The sequence below is a fragment of the Xenopus laevis genome, chromosome 9_10S, assembly GCF_017654675.1.
Source record: "Xenopus laevis strain J_2021 chromosome 9_10S, Xenopus_laevis_v10.1, whole genome shotgun sequence".
In the NCBI taxonomy this organism is placed as follows: Eukaryota; Metazoa; Chordata; class Amphibia; order Anura; family Pipidae; genus Xenopus; species Xenopus laevis.
Genome location: NC_054388.1, coordinates 12,300,444 through 12,322,556, shown reverse-complemented (window position 1 = coordinate 12,322,556; position 22,113 = coordinate 12,300,444). Strand labels below are relative to the sequence as shown.

The window sequence follows — 22,113 nt, the reverse complement described above, 5'->3', positions numbered from 1 at the left end:
CCCCCTCTCCCAGAGCGGCTTTAGAAGGTGAAAAATGATACTTTAGGGCAGAGACACACGCTCAGATTCGGGGAGATTAGTCGCCCAGCGACAAATCTTCCCGAACTGCCTCCCGCCGGCTAGAATGTAAATCTCCGGCAGGATGGCAATCAGTGCACTTTGTTTTCCAAAGTCGCCCGAAGTTGCCTCAGGAGGAAACTTCGGGCGACTTCGGAATACGAAGTGCTCAGAGTGCTACCCCTCCGGCAATTTACATTATAACCGGCGGGAGGCAGTTTGGGGAGATTAGTCTTATATTTCACATCTTGGCACTCATTTTTTTGCAAATACGTAAAAATCTTTTTTAAAAAAATTAGGAAAGCTGCTAAAAATAGCAGTCATAAAATTACATCTAATGGTACACATACTCTTTCACATCCCAGCATGCACACGCCGAAACATTTTTATTTTTAAAAAAAGTAGCTTCTTCAGGATAAGACTGGAACAAAAAGTCATTTAATTCCCCCGTGTTCCTCGTCATCACTGCAGACAACATAAGGGACTGAAGATGATCACCATGAAATGTGTGAAATTAGAGGTCTGTAGAAGGTGAAGGCGATAAGGATCCAAAATCCAGATGAGTCCTTTCTCAGAAAGCACACGTCACAGTGATGGAACTAACTAGCATGGGGCCATAGTAGGGTAAGAGGGAAGAATTTGTAGGATCCAAGTCTGTCTGCAGGTCCTGTGGTTCTGGCGTCAGGGAAGAACAGTTCCAGCCTCAAGACATTGGTTTTAAAAAAAATTAATGGAGGTGGTAAAACCAAGTTCTCATTTTCTATGCTTGTCCATCTTATCCAGGTTTTTGCTTTCACCTGGACTTTGCTCACCAGAGTTCATGTACATTTTGTCTGCTATCTTCAATGACTCGTTCAGGTAGTTTTGTACGGAGGTCATGGCCGCGCAGATGGCAGCGCTTCCAAAACCGTGCGATAATAGGCTAAAATGCGCCAAGCACCCTTGGATGCCGGGTTCAAGGATAGGGCTGGGTCTGCCGTTACCGATAGGAGTTCTGTCCTGTGTAAGAAGGTCGGTGAATTCTTTGCAGATTTGCCTATAAAATAAATAAAAAAACATTTACTATAGATACAGTAAAGTTCTGGCACAAATGCAACCAACAGATGAGGGTCTTATCCTTCATAATTGTCATTTGGGGGTGAATTATCCCTACCAACAAAAGAGTGAACCTTTTGGGCAACAACAGGCTGCATTTGGTAGCAAAGTCAACCATAGTATAAAGGGACAATATAAGATGCTGCTGACAGATTAAGTCGGCGGCTTATTGGGCAGTTTATGGGGCCCTTCAACCAAAATCGATATCTGGCCGGAAGTCAACCAGATGTCGATTGGGCAGGTTAACAAAAATCCAATTGGATCATGCACCGCACCAGGTTGTTGATGCAGTCCTCAATCTGACCTTCCTCTTGGTGATCCAATCATTGGGCCCTAGGGGTCCATGATCAGATCAACCCAATATTGCCGACCTCAAGGTAGAAAGAGAGAGAGATACTCTCATTGGTGGATTTCTGCAGGTCTGGTCACCTGTATTATGCTCACAGGCTTCCAGCTCAAGTTGATCTAAAATTTCTCCCAACATGAGATCCAAACCGTACACATCCCAGGCCATTATCATATTATATTTAAGTCTGGTGGTGGCATCATTCCTCAAATGCATAATGGAAAACACAAAATCCATTGTTCGCACAGTCTTCACAACTACGGATAACAGTATTACATCTGCTATTATTTTACACCTGAACCGTGTCAATGTAGGCCCCAGGGCAAGGAAGTTTATCTTAATAATATCAATATTTATTCATATGCCATCGATATTTTGACATTCAAATTCCTCTACAAATTTGCAGCAGATGAGTTGCAGTGAATCCATAGGCGGCCAGCAACTGACGGATTGTATTGTGCCCCAAGCAGTCTGACAAGCTCCAAGTACAGACCATCAGAAGTCAACAACAGAGTACAAATTCTTTAGCTTACAGAGAGGCGGGTTTCTCTCATCTAGAGAACATTAAGTGCAATTGCCTATTCATTTAAATAAGGATCGTTATGCTCAGGCAGTCTCATTAGCAAACATGATCCGGCTCAGTTAAGACATGCTTGAAAATCTCTCTCTAGTGGTTGGAGCATCATTGCTCAATGTTAAATTTCATTAGACAGTCATTAGCTTTGTTAAAGATTTCCATCAGAACAACAACAATGGAAAGCAAGGCTCTCGATGAGGCAAAGACTTTGCAGGATTTGAGAACGTATTATCAGGGCCGGGACTAGGGGTAGGCAGAAGAGTCAAGTCTCTAGGGCACAACAAAGTGGGTGCACCAAGAATTTATGGCTTCTTTCACCTACCCCTGGACTCTTGTTCCCTCACCTGCACTTCTCTATGAGTGACCTCCTCCCTCCATCCACACACCAGGGAGTGGGCTAAGTGGCCGGCCGGGTTGCCTAGGGCTCTCGGGCCAACCTGGCCCAGGCCGGCTTACTATCCCTTATCTCACAGTCCAGATCTGCTGCTGAGTGTGGCCCTGGACAGTAACCCATATTTGAAGCCTCTAAAATACAGTTCTGCAGAATGGTAAGATCCAAGCTACAGGGGCCCACCCTGAAGGCCAGTTAAGCTGTGATTTGGGGTGAGTTTATTTTGCCCTGCATACCCCTAGAACTACAGGGTAAACTGCAAAAGACAGGCTTGAACACCAAGATTCTGAGAAAGTCTAAAATTTGTTTTAGGTACACATCCAACACTTTACAGTCTAAATACAATGAAATATTTATGCCAACCAACCCAGACTATAAATGAAACTCATGCAAGTCAAAGAGGAGCTTTGAGGCGGGATGAGTCACATTTCTGTCATTTTTACTCTCATAAAAGACAGTTAAATAGCTAGGCCTTTGAACCGTAATTAGAGGAAATTGATAGAATGGAAGAAGATGGTACATGAAAGGACAACACATTGCTATTAGCAGGAAGACAAGAAACATTCCATTTCTCCTCTGAGGACAATACAATCTTGTAGAAGCAAGCAGATCACCAATATTTTACTTTGGGGACAGAGAATCTGTGCCATTACAAATATTGGGGGGACAGGGAATCTCTGGCATTACAAATATTGGGGGACATGGAATCTCTGGCACTACTAATGTTGCAGGACCAAAACTTCCAGGATTTATCTATGACTTGATCTGACAAAGATTCCAGGAAGCACAAACATATTCCAATCCCTGATCTTTCACTTTCAGAAACCTAAACCCTTAAGGGAAATTCTGGTCTAGTTAAGCGGTTGCGTAGCCAAATCTATGGTGGCACAGTAAGATATTAAGTCAGAAAACTTATTACTAACTTGCCAATTTATGACCAGTGTTGGGCAAATACAACAGAGCCTACAATGGGAAAGCCCTGCAATCTGTAGGCCATTGACTCGTGGTGGAACACTGAATGTAGTCAGTTCACTGGTAACAGTAGAGCTTAGATTTGCAAAGTCATAGGTTTAGGTGTGTGACAATAGAAGAAGCAGCCCTCATTTTGTCCCAAATGTAATCAGGAAAATGTAAATCTTTTTCATTATCTTTGGAGCTGCCCCCACATTACTTTAGTTTGGCAAAAAGTAAAAGATTATATCAGCTCAAAGTTGAAAATAAATGTAACTGTATCTCCAGTTTATGCCCTTTTAAATATTGCCCCCCCTTCTTTTACATTGAGTGGACATTGTAAATCCAACCCTGTTTTGATTTCAAACTTAATTTTACGCTTTATGGCGGCTACCAAGAGGGCCCTATTTCTGCTCTGGATTTCAGAGTCTACCCCTTCCCTAAAAGAAATCTTAGCATATCTAAACCAGTTATGCTGGCAAGAGGCCATAAAAATTAAATTTAGGGAACCACATATTAAAACGACATTTTCTGAAAATTGGTCACTTTACTTTGATCAAATAGACTCTAAACACAAAACTAAAATTCAGGAGCTGTTACAGATCTAACTATCCTAACGTCTAGGCAACAAAACTAACTCGGAATCTACATAATATTTAGTGTTATTATAACCATGCAAGGTTTAGATTTGTTTTAGTTGTATGTTGCTTTTGTTAGCTTATACAGTAGATCTAGTTACTAAACGTTATTGTATGGGTCAAGGGACTCATTACACTAATATAAGTCATTTATTATTTTTATGTTTTCAAAATGTTATTATGCCTTTGTGTTGTAAACAGCATGATGTATGCATGCAGTTAAATAGCTTAATCACACTCAATTTGTGCTGTGATAAGTAAATCTTGCTTGTTTTTGGAAAACTCAATAAAATTGTTGAAAAGAAAAAGAAGCAGCCCTGATAACTAAAGCGATGGGCGAATCTCACCCGTTTCCCCGAAAATTTACGAAACAGTGAAAAATTTGCCAGATGCATAGGGCAACATTTTTTTTTTTTATTACTTTTTTCACCCATTGGAATCTATGGGCATATTTTTTTGCAGCGAAAACTTTCTCATCGCTACTGATAACTGCTGGGTGGACCCAGGACTAGCGATGGGCGAATTTGTCAATGGGCGTCAATTATTTTGACGCGCGTCTATTTTGTCCATATGCATTAAAGTCAATGGACGTCTGAATAATTTTGACAATTTTTACACACGCGACTATTCGGACGTGTGGCCAAATTTTTTTTTTGACGCTGCAGATTTTTCTCTACAAACGAAACGTGAAAATTTTCTGCGAATTCACGCCTGCCGAATTTATTCGCCCATCACTACCCAGGACATATGGGGCACTGAACAACAAGCAGTTACAATATAAGTTTATGAAAAATGTCCCAATATCAATGTTTAGGGGTCCCACTTTCATCACTGCCTGGGATTGTCCTACTCATCAGGTTCTTACTTTGCGGCAAGGAGCATGTTCTTGCGATTCGCCATCTCGTTTCTTTCTATGTGCGGCCGACTTAAATACTCCGCCACGGCTTTCGAGGGGAATTCCGTCTCGCACACGTAGCCAAAGTCACGAGCAAGATGTATTGCTTCACCTGGGGAACAAATAATATTTTTACATATTTTTTTTTTTTTTATCCTTTAATTTTAGAAAATGGTAAGTAAGAGCCATAAAATACTTATTGTATCAAAATTAGAATCTAAAAACAAGACAAACACTAACTGGACATAGAGAAATCCCCTTTGCATGATATAGGCCGGCCGAGCAGCTGCGGAATAACGAGACGTCTTGTCCTCAGATGAAATGGAAGTGACTCATGGCACAGGGATTTTTATTGGTTAACTTTTTCCTTCCATACAAAGCGCAATCAAAGAAACTACCGTGATAAGTTCCTTGGCCGCAGCACTGTGCCATTTCTGTAAGGTCACTCATTAAATACGGTGATGTGAAAGGGACAAATACTAAAAATGTTCTTTGAAAGGGAATTGACACATTAACATATGAAGTCAAAAATAATATCCATAGAGCAAGCCCTTATTTATAGAGAGTTGTAGGAGCCGCCATATTGCTTCATCTCGGCAATGGTGGTCTATACATATACCAAATCTACCATTAGTGGTGCCAGTGCACTTTTCTGCCCAAGCAAAGACAAGCAGGTTACCCTCCGAAAAGTAAATGGATATGGTATACTAAATTTATGTTTTAGTTTCAAATCATTTTTTTAAGATTAAGTAGAAATTTTAGAATTTAAAAAAAAAAAAAAAACCAACCAACCTTCCACGAGTGAAGTAAGGAGCGTGACATTTGCCGCTTTTCTTCTGCCAGCTGGGAGATTCAGACCGATTTTCTCAAGTTTTTCCCTCAAAGACCGCCCACCATTTTTGGACTTTGCTCTGTGATCGTAGAAGGAAAATTGAATTACAACTCAGAAGAAACAGTTTTACATGGGTGTGACCCTCAAACAAGTCCCAGGTCAGTATCTGGTTAATCGTAAGGAAGAGAATTTCCCCACCCAATGTTACTAACGACATTCAGTTACTGAATTCTCCACGATAGTTTTTTTTCCCCCATACAGAGAATGGTTTGTTTTATTGGAAATTCATGGAGGCCCCGCCCACATAGGCACGGAAATCCCCTCCAATAAAAAAGGAGTGCCGTGTGCTCTCCAGACATTATAAAGGAATCCTCCATTCAGGTGGAAATAGGTCTATTTAGAAGAAACACAAACAGTTTTAGGAAGAAAAAGAAAAACACCAAAAGTGGCTTTATAGTTAAAAGGGGAACTCCGCCCAAAAACAGTTTTTTGTTACATAATAAAAAAAAAATGGTGGGTAGGAATTCTAGGCAACTTTCCATATATTTAAAATAGTCAATATTTTTTACATACAGCAAAATGCATGGATTCCTTTCTGCTTAAACAATGGAGCAGAAGCCAGTTCTCCTCCAGGTCCGTTAATTAGCTGGTGGCTGCTACACGGTCTGGTTTGTTTCTGCACTACTGGTTCTGACAATGTGGTCAAAGCTATTTGCCGATAGGTTGTTAGGGGTTCCAAATGAGCCCCAATGTGCATAAGCTCCTCAAACGTTGATTAAATCGTTGGCTACATGTGTCACCACCTTTGCTCTTACGAGCCATACTGAAAGCCTTAGCAATTAGCTGCTCAAAAATGGTGTGGGGGGGGTGGTAATTATCTGTCTTCAAACCTCCCACTCCCCTAAATTGGGCTGGCAACTGGAAGGTTACACAGGGCAACTAACTTGCTTGACACAACATTCCATCGTCTGGCAAATACCCGTCTACATGTCCTGCTGGTTATACAGGAACCATTGGTGGTCTCCAAACAGCAGCAGTTTTACTCTTAAACACCTCATTCCTTTCAGCCAAAAAAGTTCACCTCAAATGACAATGGGGTTGGTTGCGTTTTTTTTTTTCTTTTACAAAAACAGAGTCGTCTGGGCCCAGCCTCTTATGTCTCCAGCAGCTTTCACATGCATTACAATATGCTGTTTACATGTAAATTGGGAATTTTCGAGATGATACCGACAATGTAAATGGCACAAAGTCTCCCTACTGTTTATTTAGTTGTTATAGGACAACAAAAAGCTTTAAAGGTTTTAGAATATTTTTGAAAAGTTAAGGTGGGGAGAGCTTTATTTATGATCATAAATAAAGAGAATAAATTCACCTTACCAGCTCATAAACCTTCTACAGCAGGGGTCCCCAACCTTTTTTACCCGTGAGCCACATTCAAATGTAAAAAGAGTTGGGGAGCAACACAAGCATGAAAAAGTCCCTTGGGTGTCAAATAAGGGCTGTGATTGGTTATTTGGTAGCCCCTATGTGGACTGGCAGCCTACGGGAGGCTCTATTTGGCACAACATTTAGTTTTTATGCAACCAAAAGTTGCCTCCAAGTCTGGAATTCAAAAGAAACACCTGCTTTGAGGCCACTGAGACCAACATCCAAGGGGTTGGAGAGCAACATGTTACTCATGAGCTACTGGTTGGAGATCACGGTTCTACAGAATAAGGGAGGAATATAAAAAAAGGGCAGAACAATGGAAATTATAGTTGGTCAAGCCCTTAGGGATGAAAATTAAGTTTCTCAACCTATTATCTTTATAGTGAAGACTGTAGTTCAACGAAAAGGCTTTATCATCAGAGACTCCCCCTGAAACATTAAGTCATCAGGAGAAATGACGACTATAAGACCCAAATGGAATATGAAAGCTCCATGGTTTTCTTTAACTACATATACTAGGTCAAACTTCGTTCCATTTCTTTCTACGTTACCTTCTTAGAACTCCTCCAAGCAAAGAAGCATTCAAGCACTCTGGTGGCGAGAGCCGTCGCTGAACCTCTGCCACGGTCACTTTGTATTTTGAGGTGGAGCTCAAGAGGGAAAGTCTCCCCGGCACCGAAACAAAAACTTCATTAGGGTTAATGACCATCCCCAGTAGCGCGTCCTTTTGATAGGGCATGTGGAGTCCATTGTTTTTGCCAACAGAGATTGGACCTGTTGAAATAAATCCATTGTTAATGTTTATAAAGCTCTGCCTAGGGAGAAAACCATGCTTAATGGATTAACTTTAAATAATAGTAGATTATGGAAACTATTCAAATATTGTTAAAGGGGTGGTCACCTTTAAGTTAGTATGTTTAAGGGCAGAGACACACACTTCTATTTTGAGAGATAGTCGTCCAGCGACAAATTGCTTCTTCTTTGGGCTAAATAGGGATTGGCGAATTTGACCCATTTCGTTTTGCAAAAATTTGCCACCAGTGAAATGTTGCAGACGCCCATTAAAGTTTATGGGCATCAAAAAAATTGTTGCCCGGCGAAATTGTTTTGACGAGCGTATTTTTGGCGCACGACGCCATACTAGTCTATGGGCGTAATTTTTTAGGCAAAACAATTCGCCCATCCCTAGCTACTAATCTTCCCGAACGGCCTTCCCGTTGGGTAGAATGTAAATCGCCAGAAAACAAAGTGTTCCGAGTGCCATCCCTCTGGCGATTTACATTCTAGATGACAGGAAGGCAGTTAGGGGAGATTAGTCGCCCGAAGAAGAAGCGAATTTGTCACTGGGTGACTAATTTCCTGAAATAGCAGCGTGTGTCTCTGACCAAACAGTGGCCAAGTCTAAGAAACTTTTCAATTGGTCTTCCAATGTTTTGTTTTTTTTTTTATAATTTTTAATTATTTGTCTTTTTTCAAATGGGGGTCACTGACCCCCATCTTAAAAGCAAATGCTCTGCAAGGCAACAAATTAATTGTTCTTGCTACTTTTATTACTCATCTTTCTAATCAGACCCTCTCCTATTCATATTCCAGTCTGTTGTAAAAAAAAAAAAAAAAAAAAAAAAAAAAACATGCATGGTTGCTAGGGTAATTTGGAACCTGGCAACCAGACAGCTGAAATTGCAATCTGGAGAGCGTCTGAATAAAAAGCCAAAATTTAAAAACCACAAATAAAAAAAAATGAATATTGTCTCAAAATATCACTCTCTACTTCATACTAAAAGTTAACTCATAGGTGAACAACACCTTTAAGAAACTGTCTTTAATTATTCTAATACTCCTGTTGTGAACCCAACAGCCTTGGGAATAATGATTTCTCGGAAGATGGGTTAGATCCACAATATATTTGTGAAATGTCTATGCAATTTGTTTCAGGTATTTAGGATATAGTGGTTCCATGAAATTATGATAAAAAAAATGGACAAAAATACATCAAAAGGTAAAACATGGTAAATCCTTGATACTGGTTGGGTTTCTAGATCAGAATTTTCTATACACAACCTAAAATACATTTGTCCTGAAAACAGAAAAATGTATACTATAGAAAGTCCTATATATTAGCTATTAAGTTCCAATAGAAGGAAAATGCATTGTGTACAATAAGGGCAGAGACAGACGCGAAGATTTAGGGAGATTTAGTCGCCCGGTGTCTAATTGCCTCTTCTTCGGGCGACTAATCTCCCCGAAAAGCCTTACAGTCAACTAGAATCTAAATCGCCGGCGGGGTGGCACTCTGAGCACTTCGTTTTCTGAAGTCGCCCGATGTTTCCTCGTGAGTCAATTTTGGGCGACTTAGGAAAACGAAGCGCTCCGAGTGCCATCCTGCTGGCGATTTAGATTCTAGCCAGCAGGAAGGCTTTTCCCGAAGATGAGGCGATTAGTCACCGGGCGACTAAATCTCCCCGAATCTTTGCGCCTGTCTCTGCCCTAATAGGATGGGGGTAGTGGGGACACTTTACTAACAAGATGCAGTTCAATAAGGTTTCTCTAGTGGGAGAAAATAATCAAAGCTGATAAGTTTATCCAAGCACAAAATCTACACCATCTCAAACACAAGTCCCTGAGATACCGCGCTCTCTGTTCTCTAGAGCAGGGGTTTGTTTTGCTCTCTCCTCCCCCTTATTTAGGATCAAGAACAAGGCATTGAACCCAGGGGAGGATTCAGAAAGCCCCTTTATTAGGATCAAGCACAAGGCATTGAACAATGGGGAGGATTCCAAAAGCTCCAGTTAATCATAAAGTGGTTATTAGAAAGAAGGGGGAAATAATGTAAAGATGTCACAATGTTTAGAATTCCTCCCAAATGCACAGGGTATGGGCTTATGTTCGGCAAATTATTATTTGATGGTAAAAATGACAAAAAAAAAAAAATCGAAAAACAAGTGTTACAGTGATGACAACTTGTGTATAATTTAAATGAGAATTCTAAAAAGTTTTAAATTTCCTTAAAAAACGCAAACATTTTTAAGAAAGGTTTACTTTAAAGGGGAGGTCGTTGCCAGTCTAAGGGTTGATATAATTGTGCCGAATTCCAACAAATATACAAGTTATATTGCAGAGTTAAAATTAAAATTGGATTGGAAATTCTAATTATTCTTCCTTTTTTCCCCCATATACAAGAACAAAAACGCTATGCAACGTACCAACATGTTGATTAAAATAAAATTGAGGGGGAAGTGTTTTAAGAACATTAAATGCATAAATTTCAAATTTTTCTTTTTTTTTTAAAAAAAAAAAGGAAAATAGATTTGCGTTTTGCATTGTTTTCAGAAACGGTATTTATTCTGCAAAATTGCAATTTTATCCACGAAATTCTTTTAAACTTGACATAGTAATCAAGAGAGTTTATAGCAAAAGAGGGTCTGTTTTTACTCCGATATCAAGGGTTAAAAGATTTCGGAGGCTGAATTCGTAAACAGCTCCTTTTGCAGTTTAAAGGCAAACACACACACAAAAATCTCTAAACAAAAAAAGTCTTAAACATAATAGAAATGGATTATAGTTGGGCACACACTGTTCAACATATCCGACTGTGGATTAAAATGTTGATTTGAACGGAACTGCAATTACAGAAATTATTTAAAAATCAGGATAAAATGGAGGGTGTTCGTTTTTGAAAAGCAAACAATGCGGATTCATAGGACAAAAAATAAATAAACGAAAGGACAAACCTTTTTTAATGACTGTCTGGTCATGTATTATCAAGTTTTGATCTTCCATCGACTGTAGAAAAAAAAAAAAAAAACAATTTAAAAAGTGATCATTTAAAGGAACAATACTTTACAAAAAAAAAAAAAAAAGTATTCTGCGTTTCTTTTATAAATAACGGTTGAAACAAAAATTTCATTTTAAAATTGTTGTTGTCAGGCTATTAATTTCTAACATAATGTCCACCGGTTTTCTTTTAGTATCCGATGCGGATACTTTCCGTCTCTCAGGAGAGAGGTTAAACCAAGTTATTTAACCTATTTTCTTTACAAACAGATGCCCTACTTTCTCAGTGCAGAGCAGTTATACCCTGGAGGTACAATTAAAACAAAAGCAAAAATAGAAAACCCTGCTAAAAAAAACTAGTGAAACAGAAAAAAAGGCTTTTAGTAGATACTGTGTGTGAATAACCCTCATTTATAGTTTTTCCCCTAAAAATCTAAAAAAAAAATGACAGATCTAGTACAAATAATCCCAAATCCCCATGATTGTGTAGGCACTTCCCCAATTCAAGCATCAAATCGTTTTTATATTAAAACATCTTCGGTTTCACGAGGACCAGAAACGAATTCCGTACAGAAACATTTCAGTATTGGCAGCAGTAAACACAACTCCATATTTACACAACAGAATCATTTATGGAACAATTAGAACATTTGTTCTTCTGTATTTTAAATATATTGTACAACAATTATATTCTCTCTGGAACATCTGGTTTTTCACTAGAGGAACCTCAGTGTGATTTCACAAGCTGTACCAGGATTTAAAGGCATCTGTTTATTTTTCAGGTTAACCAAAGAAATACAAATTATTTAGTCCTTAAGGATCTTAAGGAGTATAATGGACTGATGAAGGTTTTAATTTTGGCTCTAGATAAATGATTGACAATAACTGTACACAAAGTCTTATTGGTCCTCATGTCAGTCTGTCTACCTGCCAATACCACAATCTAGCCCTTTGCAACAACCCCTTAATCTTATAAAACAGACACCAGCACCCCCCAATTATTATGAAAGAGACTTTACCACAACCTCGTCCATCTGTTGGCCAAGATCTGCAAGCCCCAGGTTATCCGCGAGATTTGAAGGATCCAAGCCATGTCCATGCTGCAGAAGAAGGTCAGATCTTCTGTAGGAGTCTCTGACTTGTCTCGATACCCCGGTATCCAGAGAAGATATGTGGTGGACAAGGCCGGGTCTGGAGTGATGGGAAATCCCAGTGTGATCTTGATTCTGTCTGCTGGGCCATGCCTGCTGTTGGTTAGTGGTCGATTGGTGGATATGGTTAATGGAAGAGAAGGGGTCTCCGAGGTGGGAATAGGGGTCAGTAGATTGAGAGTATTGCAGAGGCTGGTATGGAGGTGGAAAATATGGAGGTTGGAAGTCTGATGTCCCTGAATGCGACATAGGGGGAGCTGGGCTATACAGGTGTTGACTCACGGCCGACAAATGGGGCAACCTCGGGTTACCATTGCTTGATCCATTGTGCCTGTCCTGGAATTCAAAATAAAAACAAAAACAATTACATTTACAGTATTGTGACTGCACCAACACAAGCCTTAGGCATCAGAGGGTAGATGGAGCAATCTGAAAACACAACATTATATAGTGTCTACAGCAGTGATCCCCAACCAGTGGCTCGTGAGCAACATGTTGCTCTCCGACCCCTTGGATGTTGCTCCCAGTGGCCTCAAAGCAAGGGCTTATTATTTGAATTCCTGGTTTGGAGGCAAGTTTTATTTACACAAAAACCAAGTGTACTGCCAAACAGAGCCTCCTGTAGGCTACAATTTCCAATAGGGTCTACCAATAGCCAGTAATAGCCCATATTTGGCATTTCCAGGAACTTTTTGCATGTTTGTGTTGCATTTGAATGTGGCTCATGGGTAAAAAAAAAAAAAAAAGTTGGGGACCCCTGGTCTATTGGGCAATGGCAGTTACAGTCGGAAAGGGGTTGACTTTCTCTTTAAATCCAACAACTGTATTTTCTGCATTAACTCACCATCTCAGCACTTGCTCTATATTAAACATGATGTCTGGCCCCAAAGTAGAAAAGGGGAACTATTACAACATTACTATTATTACATTACTTTAGCTTCCTGAGCAAATGTCATCCTTCCACTCCCTTGATTTGGGGGAAATAAAATCAGTAATGCGCCATGTCGTAATATTAATATTTTTGAAAACTAAATAAAATACATAATTCTCCAAATATCTCCTAAAATACAGCATTCCAGAATCACAAATGGCCACTGTAAATATAAACTCCAGGGGACGAATGAATGCGGACTGGACCTAGTGATTAAACATTCCCATTGAGACAAGAGTCTCCGGAGCCCTAAGATCTCTGCCCGAAACAAGTAAATCTTTAGCTTTAAAACAGATTACAGCGTCATGGTTATTAAAATAACAGGGAGATATAATCAACAGAGAAAGGAGCCCTCGCAGCTACTCCTCTCTACTAAATGCCTCCTATTGATGCCAAATGACCAACTAATCTACAGGAGCCAAAAAGAATTCAAATACACAGACCGTGACCAAAGCAGGGAAGAAAAGGGCCTGGGGTGACAGCAAAATGGTACATCTCTAGGCACCCTTGATGTTTATTAAATAGGAGATTAATAGGGGTGCAGAAATTACACAAATAGTTCAACCAACAACTGAAAAAAAAAATATTTTAATGTCTCAAAACCTTAAAATTTAATCCAAATTTATTTTAGATTTTTTTTTTTTTCCTAAAGAAAGTGGCAAGGCTGATACGCTTTAACTCATTAGCAAGAATGACCAGTATAAGATGACGTGCACTAGCACCCACTAGCTGTCGGGTTAGGCCTGTGCAATCAAGGACTGGCTTCCCGATTCGGATTTTCCTTGGTTACAGTCAAGCCTTTGCTGCAGGGGCAATTGTTTTACAAATTATTGTTTACCCGGAAATCAAATTTTAAAAGCCACGCATTTCTCTTGTGCTAAATAAGGATGCGCCTTGGGTGCCTTTCAACCCAAAACACAAAAAAAATGGAGCTGCACAAAGACACAAAAAGAAGCCACGGGAATTCTGCTGCTGCTGCTTCCACCAATCCCATGCAAAGCAAAATCTATTCGAATCCCGGGCACTGCTGTGCTCAGTTTTTTTTTTGTTTTTTTTTTAAAGTGTGGCCCTATGCAAAGATTTTTGGGGGGCTGTGCTCACCTCGCATTCCTCTTCATATTTAACATTATCTGCAAGTTTCCACAGCATCCTGTCCTGAGTCCAACCAGCCCTAATATCCAGGGATAAATCCAAGTTCACTGTGCAAAAAAAAAAAAAAAATTCCCCCAGACCTCTCTCAGCTGTCAGACATGGAGACTCTCAGAGCTCTGATCCTTGAATGAGGATTTGCCAGTGATCTCCCTTAAACACCTATAATGGCTACAAACTCCTCCCCAGGGGCCGATGCTGTGCCTCTGTGAGTTTAATTATAAGAGAAAGCCTTCCTTACTGGAGCCAATCAGAACAAAGGGACTCTGCAAGGCACAAGCCACGCCCCCTGGTGTTTATTCTAGAAAAGTGATTTTTTTTTTTAAACTCTTCAGATCAGGTTTGAGAGCCCTGATAGTTCCACCACTAGCGAAATTTTATTTTTATATATATATATATATATATATATATATATATATATATATATATATATATATATATATATATATATATATATATATATATATATATATATATATATATATATAATATATATATATATATATATATATATATATATTATATATATATATATAAAAATAAAATACATATATTTTACCCAGGAATTTTTCCAGTGCCCATTTTTTTTTTGGGGGGGGGATTACTACTTAATTTAAATACTTAGAAATAAAGCTGCATAATTCCTGTACAATAAACTCCCTTTATGCTTTGAAAAGGTTTGCAAATCCCAATTATAAAAATGCATACAATAAATTTATAATACGGCAAATATATGCATATATAATAGAAATGATATAGTTCCTTATAATTTTTGAATACTAATAATAACGTTTAGCAATTAGCAGCTCTGGGTGACAAATAGCTACAACTACAATATAAGGTAAAGGATAAATCACCCTCTCCATTGATAAAAAAAAAAATCATTAGCAGGACTATAATCTTAAAGCCATTACCATCTGATCCAATCTAATGAGCAGTTTATAGAGAAATCTAGAAACCCCTGCAGTTTGTGCCGGGCCAAGAAGCCGCTGATTATAGGGAACAAACCTCTTGCGATTTTTAATTAACTGCCAGGAGTCATTTGGTTAATTGTCCAAACCCCTCCATTCCCACACTGGGATTAGCCGATTTAAGAAGAAAAAAAAAAAGTGGGAGATGCGGTTTAGGGCAGAGACACACATGGAGATTAGTCGCTCACAAATCGCCTCTTCTTCGGGCGACTAATCTCCCCGCAATGGCCCTCGGAACGCTTCCTTGTGAGGCAACTTTGGGCGACTTCGGCAAACAAAGAGCTCCGAGTGCCATTCCACTTGCGATTTAGATTCTAGCCGGCGGGAAGGCATTGTGGGGAGATTAGTCGCCCGAAGAAGAGGCAATTTGTCGCCGGCTGACATTCTCCATGTGTGTCTCTGTCCTAAAGGGGTGATGCAGCTTTTCAATTGGCTTTATTTTTTTATTTTTTTTTTACAGTTTTTGAATTTTTTGCCATCTTCTTTACGGCTTTCAAATGGGGGGGGGGGGTTACTGACCCTGTCTAAAAACAAATGTTCTGTAAGGCTACAAATGCATGGTTATTTTTTTTTTACTCCTCTTTCTATTCAGACCCTCCCCTATTAAAATGTCATATTCTCGATCAAGTCAATGCATGGTTGCTAGGGGAATCTGGACCCTAGCAGCCAGTTTGCCGACATTGCAAACTGAAGAGCTGAATTAAAAAGCGAAATAACTCAAAAACCACAAATAATAAAAACTGACTGCAAATTGTCTCCGAATATCACTCTCTACATCATATTAAAAGTAATCTCAAAGGTGAACCATCCCTTTGAATAAATGAATCAAAAGTGAACCGATTTTAGAAGGCGAAAGGGAAAAGCAGAGAGACAGTCGCAGCTGCAACTCGCTGATCTCGCAGATAGGTGGAAGCACCGACGCTTAGATTTCCCTACAGCCTGCAGCAATGCTGTATAAACTAAACCAGCTATAGATCACCTGCATTTTTATACAGCAAAACTTCAACTTTACATCCCCTGATTTTAAGTTTTCCCTCATTTTATATTGTTGTTGTGGCCCCACCTATAGATTATGCAGAATACATTTCCCTGATTTCACATTTTCCTGGATTTTACACATTTTCTGGTCCCCTGAAAAATCACATAGTTCTCGGTTCCCTTCCACCAATCCTACAGGGCGCATCCAATATACAGCTGAAAAATCCTTCCGAAAAAATGTTAAAAAAAAAAAAAAAACCCATTACATTAAATAATAGAAACATATACACAACAGTCTAATTATTGTCACAAATTAGATTTTTATTAAAGGCACCTCAAACGAAAAATTGTAAAGCCAAAATCATTTGTGCTTTTGCCATCATTTTTTTTAGGCTTTTTGTCACTAAGTGGGGTGGAGGTTTTAAAACCCAAATATTTGCATTATGCTGTGTATTTGCGAATTTCTCCCGTTTTGCTTCTGAAAAATCCACAAATTTCCTGCAAAGCGGCAAAAAATTTGGGAAACTCGAAAATGGACGCCTGCGTCAATTTTGACACGGCGTTAAAGTCAATGGCCATCCGACGTGTGCCAGTTTTGACTCGAGCGACATTTCTGACGCACGTCTAAAAAAATTTTTATGAGAGTTTAGCAAATTTATTGACCGGAGGCGAAACAAGTCAATTTGCGCCTGGCGAATATATTCACCCATCACTATTGGGTGTGTAATCCAGGTAATAAATATGAATTAGAGATATACCCATGTAAAAATGTCTCTTATTTTGGACTGATCTAAAAAAAAAAATTGGGGGGGGGGGGAGGTTGAATTTAATAACATGATGATACTTGGGGGAAAGAAAAACACCTTTTTTAGTATTTCCAACTTAGTGCTGATTCCATCAATGGCAAAGACTCTTAATCACCAGAGAATTCCACTCAGTTGCAGCTTAAGCTTCATTACCATTTTTGGTGGGGCACCACTATTTTTAAATTGCCCCTTCTGTTGTTTTCACCAAAGGGGAAAGGGGGGAAGAAAAGCCATTGAAATGCAGGTCTGTCCCTGTTTTCCTCTGCTTGTAACAGAAAGTGTTTGTGATTCTTTCCAAAGGGCTTTGGCGTCATTAAGACTGGGGAACATAAATATATTTAAAGTAGAACAGGGGAGAAGAAAAGTAGCTGAGAGCAGTGTCATTGATAATGGGGAGATTTCAGGCTGGGATCTGGTATTAGTTTAACTACATAAATCCAACGACTTTAGAAATATCTTTATATAAAAATATAGATATTGCGCCTGAAGCGTAAAAACGCAGCTAAACGCAGAAATAGAGATATATAATAATGGGGAGAGAGAGAGAGAGAAATGGAAAGAGAAATAGAGGTATATAATATTTGATAGAGAGAAAAAGATATATAATAATGGATAGAGAGAGAAATAGAGATATATAATATTTGATATATAATATTTGATAGAGAGAGAGAGAGAGAAATAGAGATATATAATAATGGATAAAGAGAGAGAAATAGAGATATATAATAATGGATAAAGAGAGAGAGAAATAGAGATATATATAATAATGGATAGAGAGAGAAAAATAGAGATATATAATAATGGATAGAGAGAGATTAGAGATATATAATAATGGATAGAAAGGGATATATAACCGCATGTGTTTAGCGAAGACTTTTCATGCTTGTGAATCTCTCTAGTTAAAATAAAATATGACCCAATATCTGTATAAGCGAGATGAAATCCAGGCCTTCTGCATGTATGTAATATATTAGCTGAAATACATTGTATAAATGGATCTATAATGACTGTGATATGGTTTTAAAAGGAACTAGAGATTTTATATAGCGCCCACATATTCCGCTGCGCTGCACAAAACACAAGCGAAGCCAGTGCCGCTAAATAAACGACAATTCTTGTAAAAAGAAGTTTGAACTAAAACTCGTATATTATTTGACATCACTTTTATTGCAGGTGGCAGTTTTTAAAATCACAGACCAGGGTCCCCCCCGAACCTCCAGACTCTGCTTTTTAAAATATTAGCAATCCATTTGTGCTGTTTAATAGAACAGAAGATATAAAAGACTCTGAAGTATTTATTGTTACATCAATTCACTCCACTTTCTATCTGCAATTGCACAAAGGGGTTTAGAATCACTAGATCATATCACAATATTTCTCTCTCTATATATCTCCCTCTCTCCTTCACCTATCTTTATATCTCTCTTTTCTCTCAATAATCAGTTGATAATTATTTGAATACGATCACGACACTACTACAGGATTACTCCTATTCATACAGAAAACTGCATGTGAATTAAGCCATTAAATACACACACTTTTAAAGTCGCATAAAATGCCTTAAGTTCCCCCTTTACGAAACAGCAGCGTTGAAGGGGTTACGGCAAAGCAGGAGAATTTAATTAAAAGAATATTTCGTTATTAAATAATCAGCCCAACAAACAGGAGGAGGACAGATGTGCTACAGCTAAATATAAATCTTGCCTTTTTTTTTTTATTGGGTTCTTCTGAAACTGCCATAGATCATATTCGTTTTGCTGGCAGAATGCGGTATATTCATAAAAAATTTAATCTGGGGGAGAGCCGAATTCATTGAACCCTCGGCAGGTGCGAACACAGGAGGGATAAAGGCGCAGATTCTCTTTTGTGTTGACTTTGTTCATTCTGTTGCTTTTATCGGTTCACCTCTATCCAATAAGGGATTATAATAAATACACTCAGATCTTCCTATTGTCTGGCAGCTGTTAGAATAATAAAAAGATATAAAATTCTCGCTTTTTTTTTTTTTAACCGACTTTTGTTCTTTCAATTGTGCAAAGCCCTCTGTTAAAGCCTTTAACTGCAAACTGACAATTGTAACTGATATATAGACAATGTTCTATTCATTAAATAAAACGAAAAATATCGAATAATCAAATTTTTTTTAACCTACAGGAATACTGAATGGGCAACATGATTTTGCGCAAGTGGCGCAGAACAGTACGAAATTAAATCCTTGGGATTTTCGTTCTAAATCTCCACGGGTGGGAATTAAAAATCCTTAATTCCACAGGTGAAAATCCTAAACGGTATCGGATTGTAGAGCCCTGGTTTTATTTATTATTTATGGTTTTGTAAAAGTCGCAAATTCTCCCTTTAGCCGCTCGCGCTGTTATTATTTTTGTTCTAGTCTTTTGAGTCAGATAATTGAAATTTAACGAAGACAAGAATGAGAAGTGGGTGTTTTTTCTAACGAAACCAGGTGGGACTAAGCGCAGAGATCACTCCACGAATGCGGATTCTAATTACAAAACGAAAAATACATGTGAATCGCTTACAGGAGAGGTTTCCCTTGATTAATGATTTAATTGTGGGGCCAAGGAAAAACGAAAAATTATGTATTATTTAAAACTAATAAAACGTTTGGCTGCTGTATATTGATTATAAATACTAGAGGAGTCTTCAATACACTCACAACCCCCATACAATTCAGTAGAAGTTTAGAAACCCTAAAAAACGCATCCATTCTCCCCGCTTATTACATGTGCGAAATATTAAACGCTGCCTGACAAGCAGATCATGTACATGGTATTTAATTAATTCTCCCCCAGAGATTAAATAGAGTTTCTAAACAAGTCCCAGCAAATAAGGGAGCCTGCCAAACTCTCTCTCTGGGAAGCAGCCGTTTGCTTATAGAGAATTGTTTTTGGCTGAGGAGAAGGCTGGCAAAATAAAAAAAAAAAACATACTTCATTCTCCAGGTGATTTAGAGGCAGAATTAGAAAATTAGAAGTCACATACCTGCCAGTCTGATCTCCCCAGCAGAGCCATCAGAAGAAGGATTCAGGGGATATTTTAACAAGAGCAGTTACACCACTAACTGTTACCTGGATCTGCTTTACACCTGGTTTACCTGCCTCAGGCTGTGCGCATGCGCATCCGACCTACCTGAGAAAGCATTTTTCCAGCCCTCAGCTCACACCGCCCTCTTTTTATCCAGATTCATCTGGCCCCTTCCCCTGACTCCCATACACCCAACTGTCTGACACATGAACCCCAAACACAGACACTAGGGGAGACAGAGGGACACACTGTATATTGGAATGAACTTTAGTGCAAAATCTGTAGTGTAAAATTAACAAAGATTTATTGTGCTTGTATTGGGCTGTTCCTGCAGAAATATCTCCCTGGGGCAAGATAATACCTTTATAAACTCTTTTAATAGAGAGGTTTATTAGTAAGAATTTCATATGGGGGGGGGGGGTAAATGGCACGTGGGACCCCTAGGCTACATACACACAGGCCCCATTTTTAGGCTACTGTTGGGTCCAGATGCAGATCTGTTGGCCACATTTTATCAACCTCACTGGATTTGCACAAATCCAGGTACAACAAGGGCATTGCCAGCCAACTTCTCCCAGCAGTTGAGCCCAATTGGACCCAGCAGCGCATATAAAAACAAATATTAACTGAAAATTAGAAATAATGATTGAAAAAAGCAAGATGGGCCCCTGATCACAACTATGCATTTATCCTCCCCTGCATATAGGGACATTTTCAGGTTCCTTTGTTGGTGAATAAATTCATGAAACTCCCGCAAAAATTCACCTGCGAAAATTCACCTGCGTCAAAAAATTTGGACGCGCATCCGAAAAGTCGCTCGAATCAAAATCTAACACTATTCAGGCGCCCATTAACTGTAACGCCAGCATTAAAATTGACGCAAGCGACTTTTCAGACGCTCGTCCAAAATTGACGAGGGCGTAAATTTTCGAGTTTCACAAATTTTTAATGAATTTTTCACAGTTTCACAAATTTAGTGGGAATTTCGCCCATCACTACTATCTATCATCTATCTATCTATCTATCTATCTATCTATCTATCTATCTATCTATCTATCTATTATCTATCTATCTATCTATCTATCTATCTATCTATCTATCTATCCAGGGCCGGATTTACATAGTGATCGCCCCTAGGCCCGCTGTCATTCGTCGTCCCCTCCCTTTTATTTGCTCAAATTTTCATCATCGGGACCGGAGCAATGGGGAAATTTTCAGAAGCTCTTGTGTTTTGCTATTCTCTTTGCTATTCCCATGTAAGTGCCATCAGACTGCTAACAGAGAGATCTCATTACAATGCATACCCCAATAAGTAGGGATATAGATCATCTGGCTCTTTGAAATGGAAGGACTACTCACAGTAAAGCTATTGCTTGGCCAGGACAATAAGACATTTCACTATTTTCCCCATATAATTTTAGTCCTTACACAGCAACTATGGCAGCTCCCACTCATTAAGGAATCACATATGATATAAATAGTGATCCCACGCTCTTTAACCCAAAGCAATTTGTTCTACTCATACTGTCTCCATCTTATTCTACTGTTTCTGTCTTCCCATACTGTCTCCATCTTCCCATACGGTCTCCATCTTCTTCTACTGTCTCTATCTTCCCATACTGTCTCTATCTTCCCCTACTGTCTCTATCTTCCCATACTGTCTCCATCTTCTCCTACTGTCTTCACCTTACCCAACTGTCTCCATCTTGCCCTACTGTCTCCATTTTGCTCTACTGTCTCTGTCTTGTTCTCCTGTCCCAATCTTGCCCTCCTGTCTGCATCCTTCACTACTGTTTACATCTTGCCCTCCTGTCCCCATTTTACCCTACTGTATTAATACAGCCCTACTGTCCATCTTGCCCTACTGTCTCCATCTTGCCCTACTGTCTCCATCTTGCCCTACTGTATCCATCTTGCCCTACTGTCTCCATCTTGCCCTACTGTCTTCATCTTCTCCTACAGTCTCCTTCTTGCCCTACTGTCTCCATCTTGTCTCCTTCTTGCTATACTGTCTCCATCTTCATCTACAGTCTCCTTCTTGCTATACTGTCTCCGTCTTCTTCTACAGTCTCCATCTTGCTCTACTGTCTCCATCTTCATC

At 39.1% G+C, this 22,113-nt stretch overlaps 1 protein-coding gene across 4 annotated transcripts; it reads right to left on the bottom strand.

The window, feature by feature from the left end:
* Nucleotides 1–472: 472 nt before the first annotated feature.
* LOC108702612 (transcription factor AP-2 gamma) lies at nucleotides 473–20,125 on the bottom strand. 4 transcript variants are annotated; one of them, XM_018238201.2, is made up of 7 exons: nucleotides 19,971–20,125; nucleotides 12,004–12,471; nucleotides 10,942–10,993; nucleotides 7,762–7,984; nucleotides 5,743–5,861; nucleotides 4,921–5,062; nucleotides 473–1,093 (listed from the first exon to the last, which is right to left on the bottom strand). In XM_018238201.2, exons 1-7 carry the CDS (start codon nucleotides 19,998–20,000, stop codon nucleotides 811–813), a joined length of 1,317 nt encoding a protein of 438 aa, XP_018093690.1. In that variant the 5' UTR covers nucleotides 20,001–20,125; the 3' UTR covers nucleotides 473–810. The 4 variants fall into 4 exon arrangements, with proteins under 4 accessions (XP_018093690.1, XP_018093691.1, XP_018093687.1 ...); XM_018238202.2 differs by having other exon boundaries at nucleotides 12,010–12,471; XM_018238198.2 differs by lacking the exon at nucleotides 19,971–20,125 and adding an exon at nucleotides 14,168–14,324.
* Between the last annotated feature and the right edge of the window lie 1,988 nt (nucleotides 20,126–22,113).

What these genes read in the sequence shown, in the direction of transcription:
- LOC108702612 (XM_018238198.2), bottom strand. Translation starts at nt 14,215, where the DNA reads ATGCTGTGGAAACTTGCAGATAATGTTAAATATGAAGAGGAATGCGAG. An exon ending in AACAGATGGACGAGGTTGTG is followed by an intron (nt 10,994 to 12,003) that starts GTAAAGTCTCTT and finishes TTTTTTCTACAG; the next exon opens with TCGATGGAAGATCAAAACTT. An exon ending in CTTGGAGGAGTTCTAAGAAG is followed by an intron (nt 5,862 to 7,761) that starts GTAACGTAGAAA and finishes CTACGATCACAG; the next exon opens with AGCAAAGTCCAAAAATGGTG.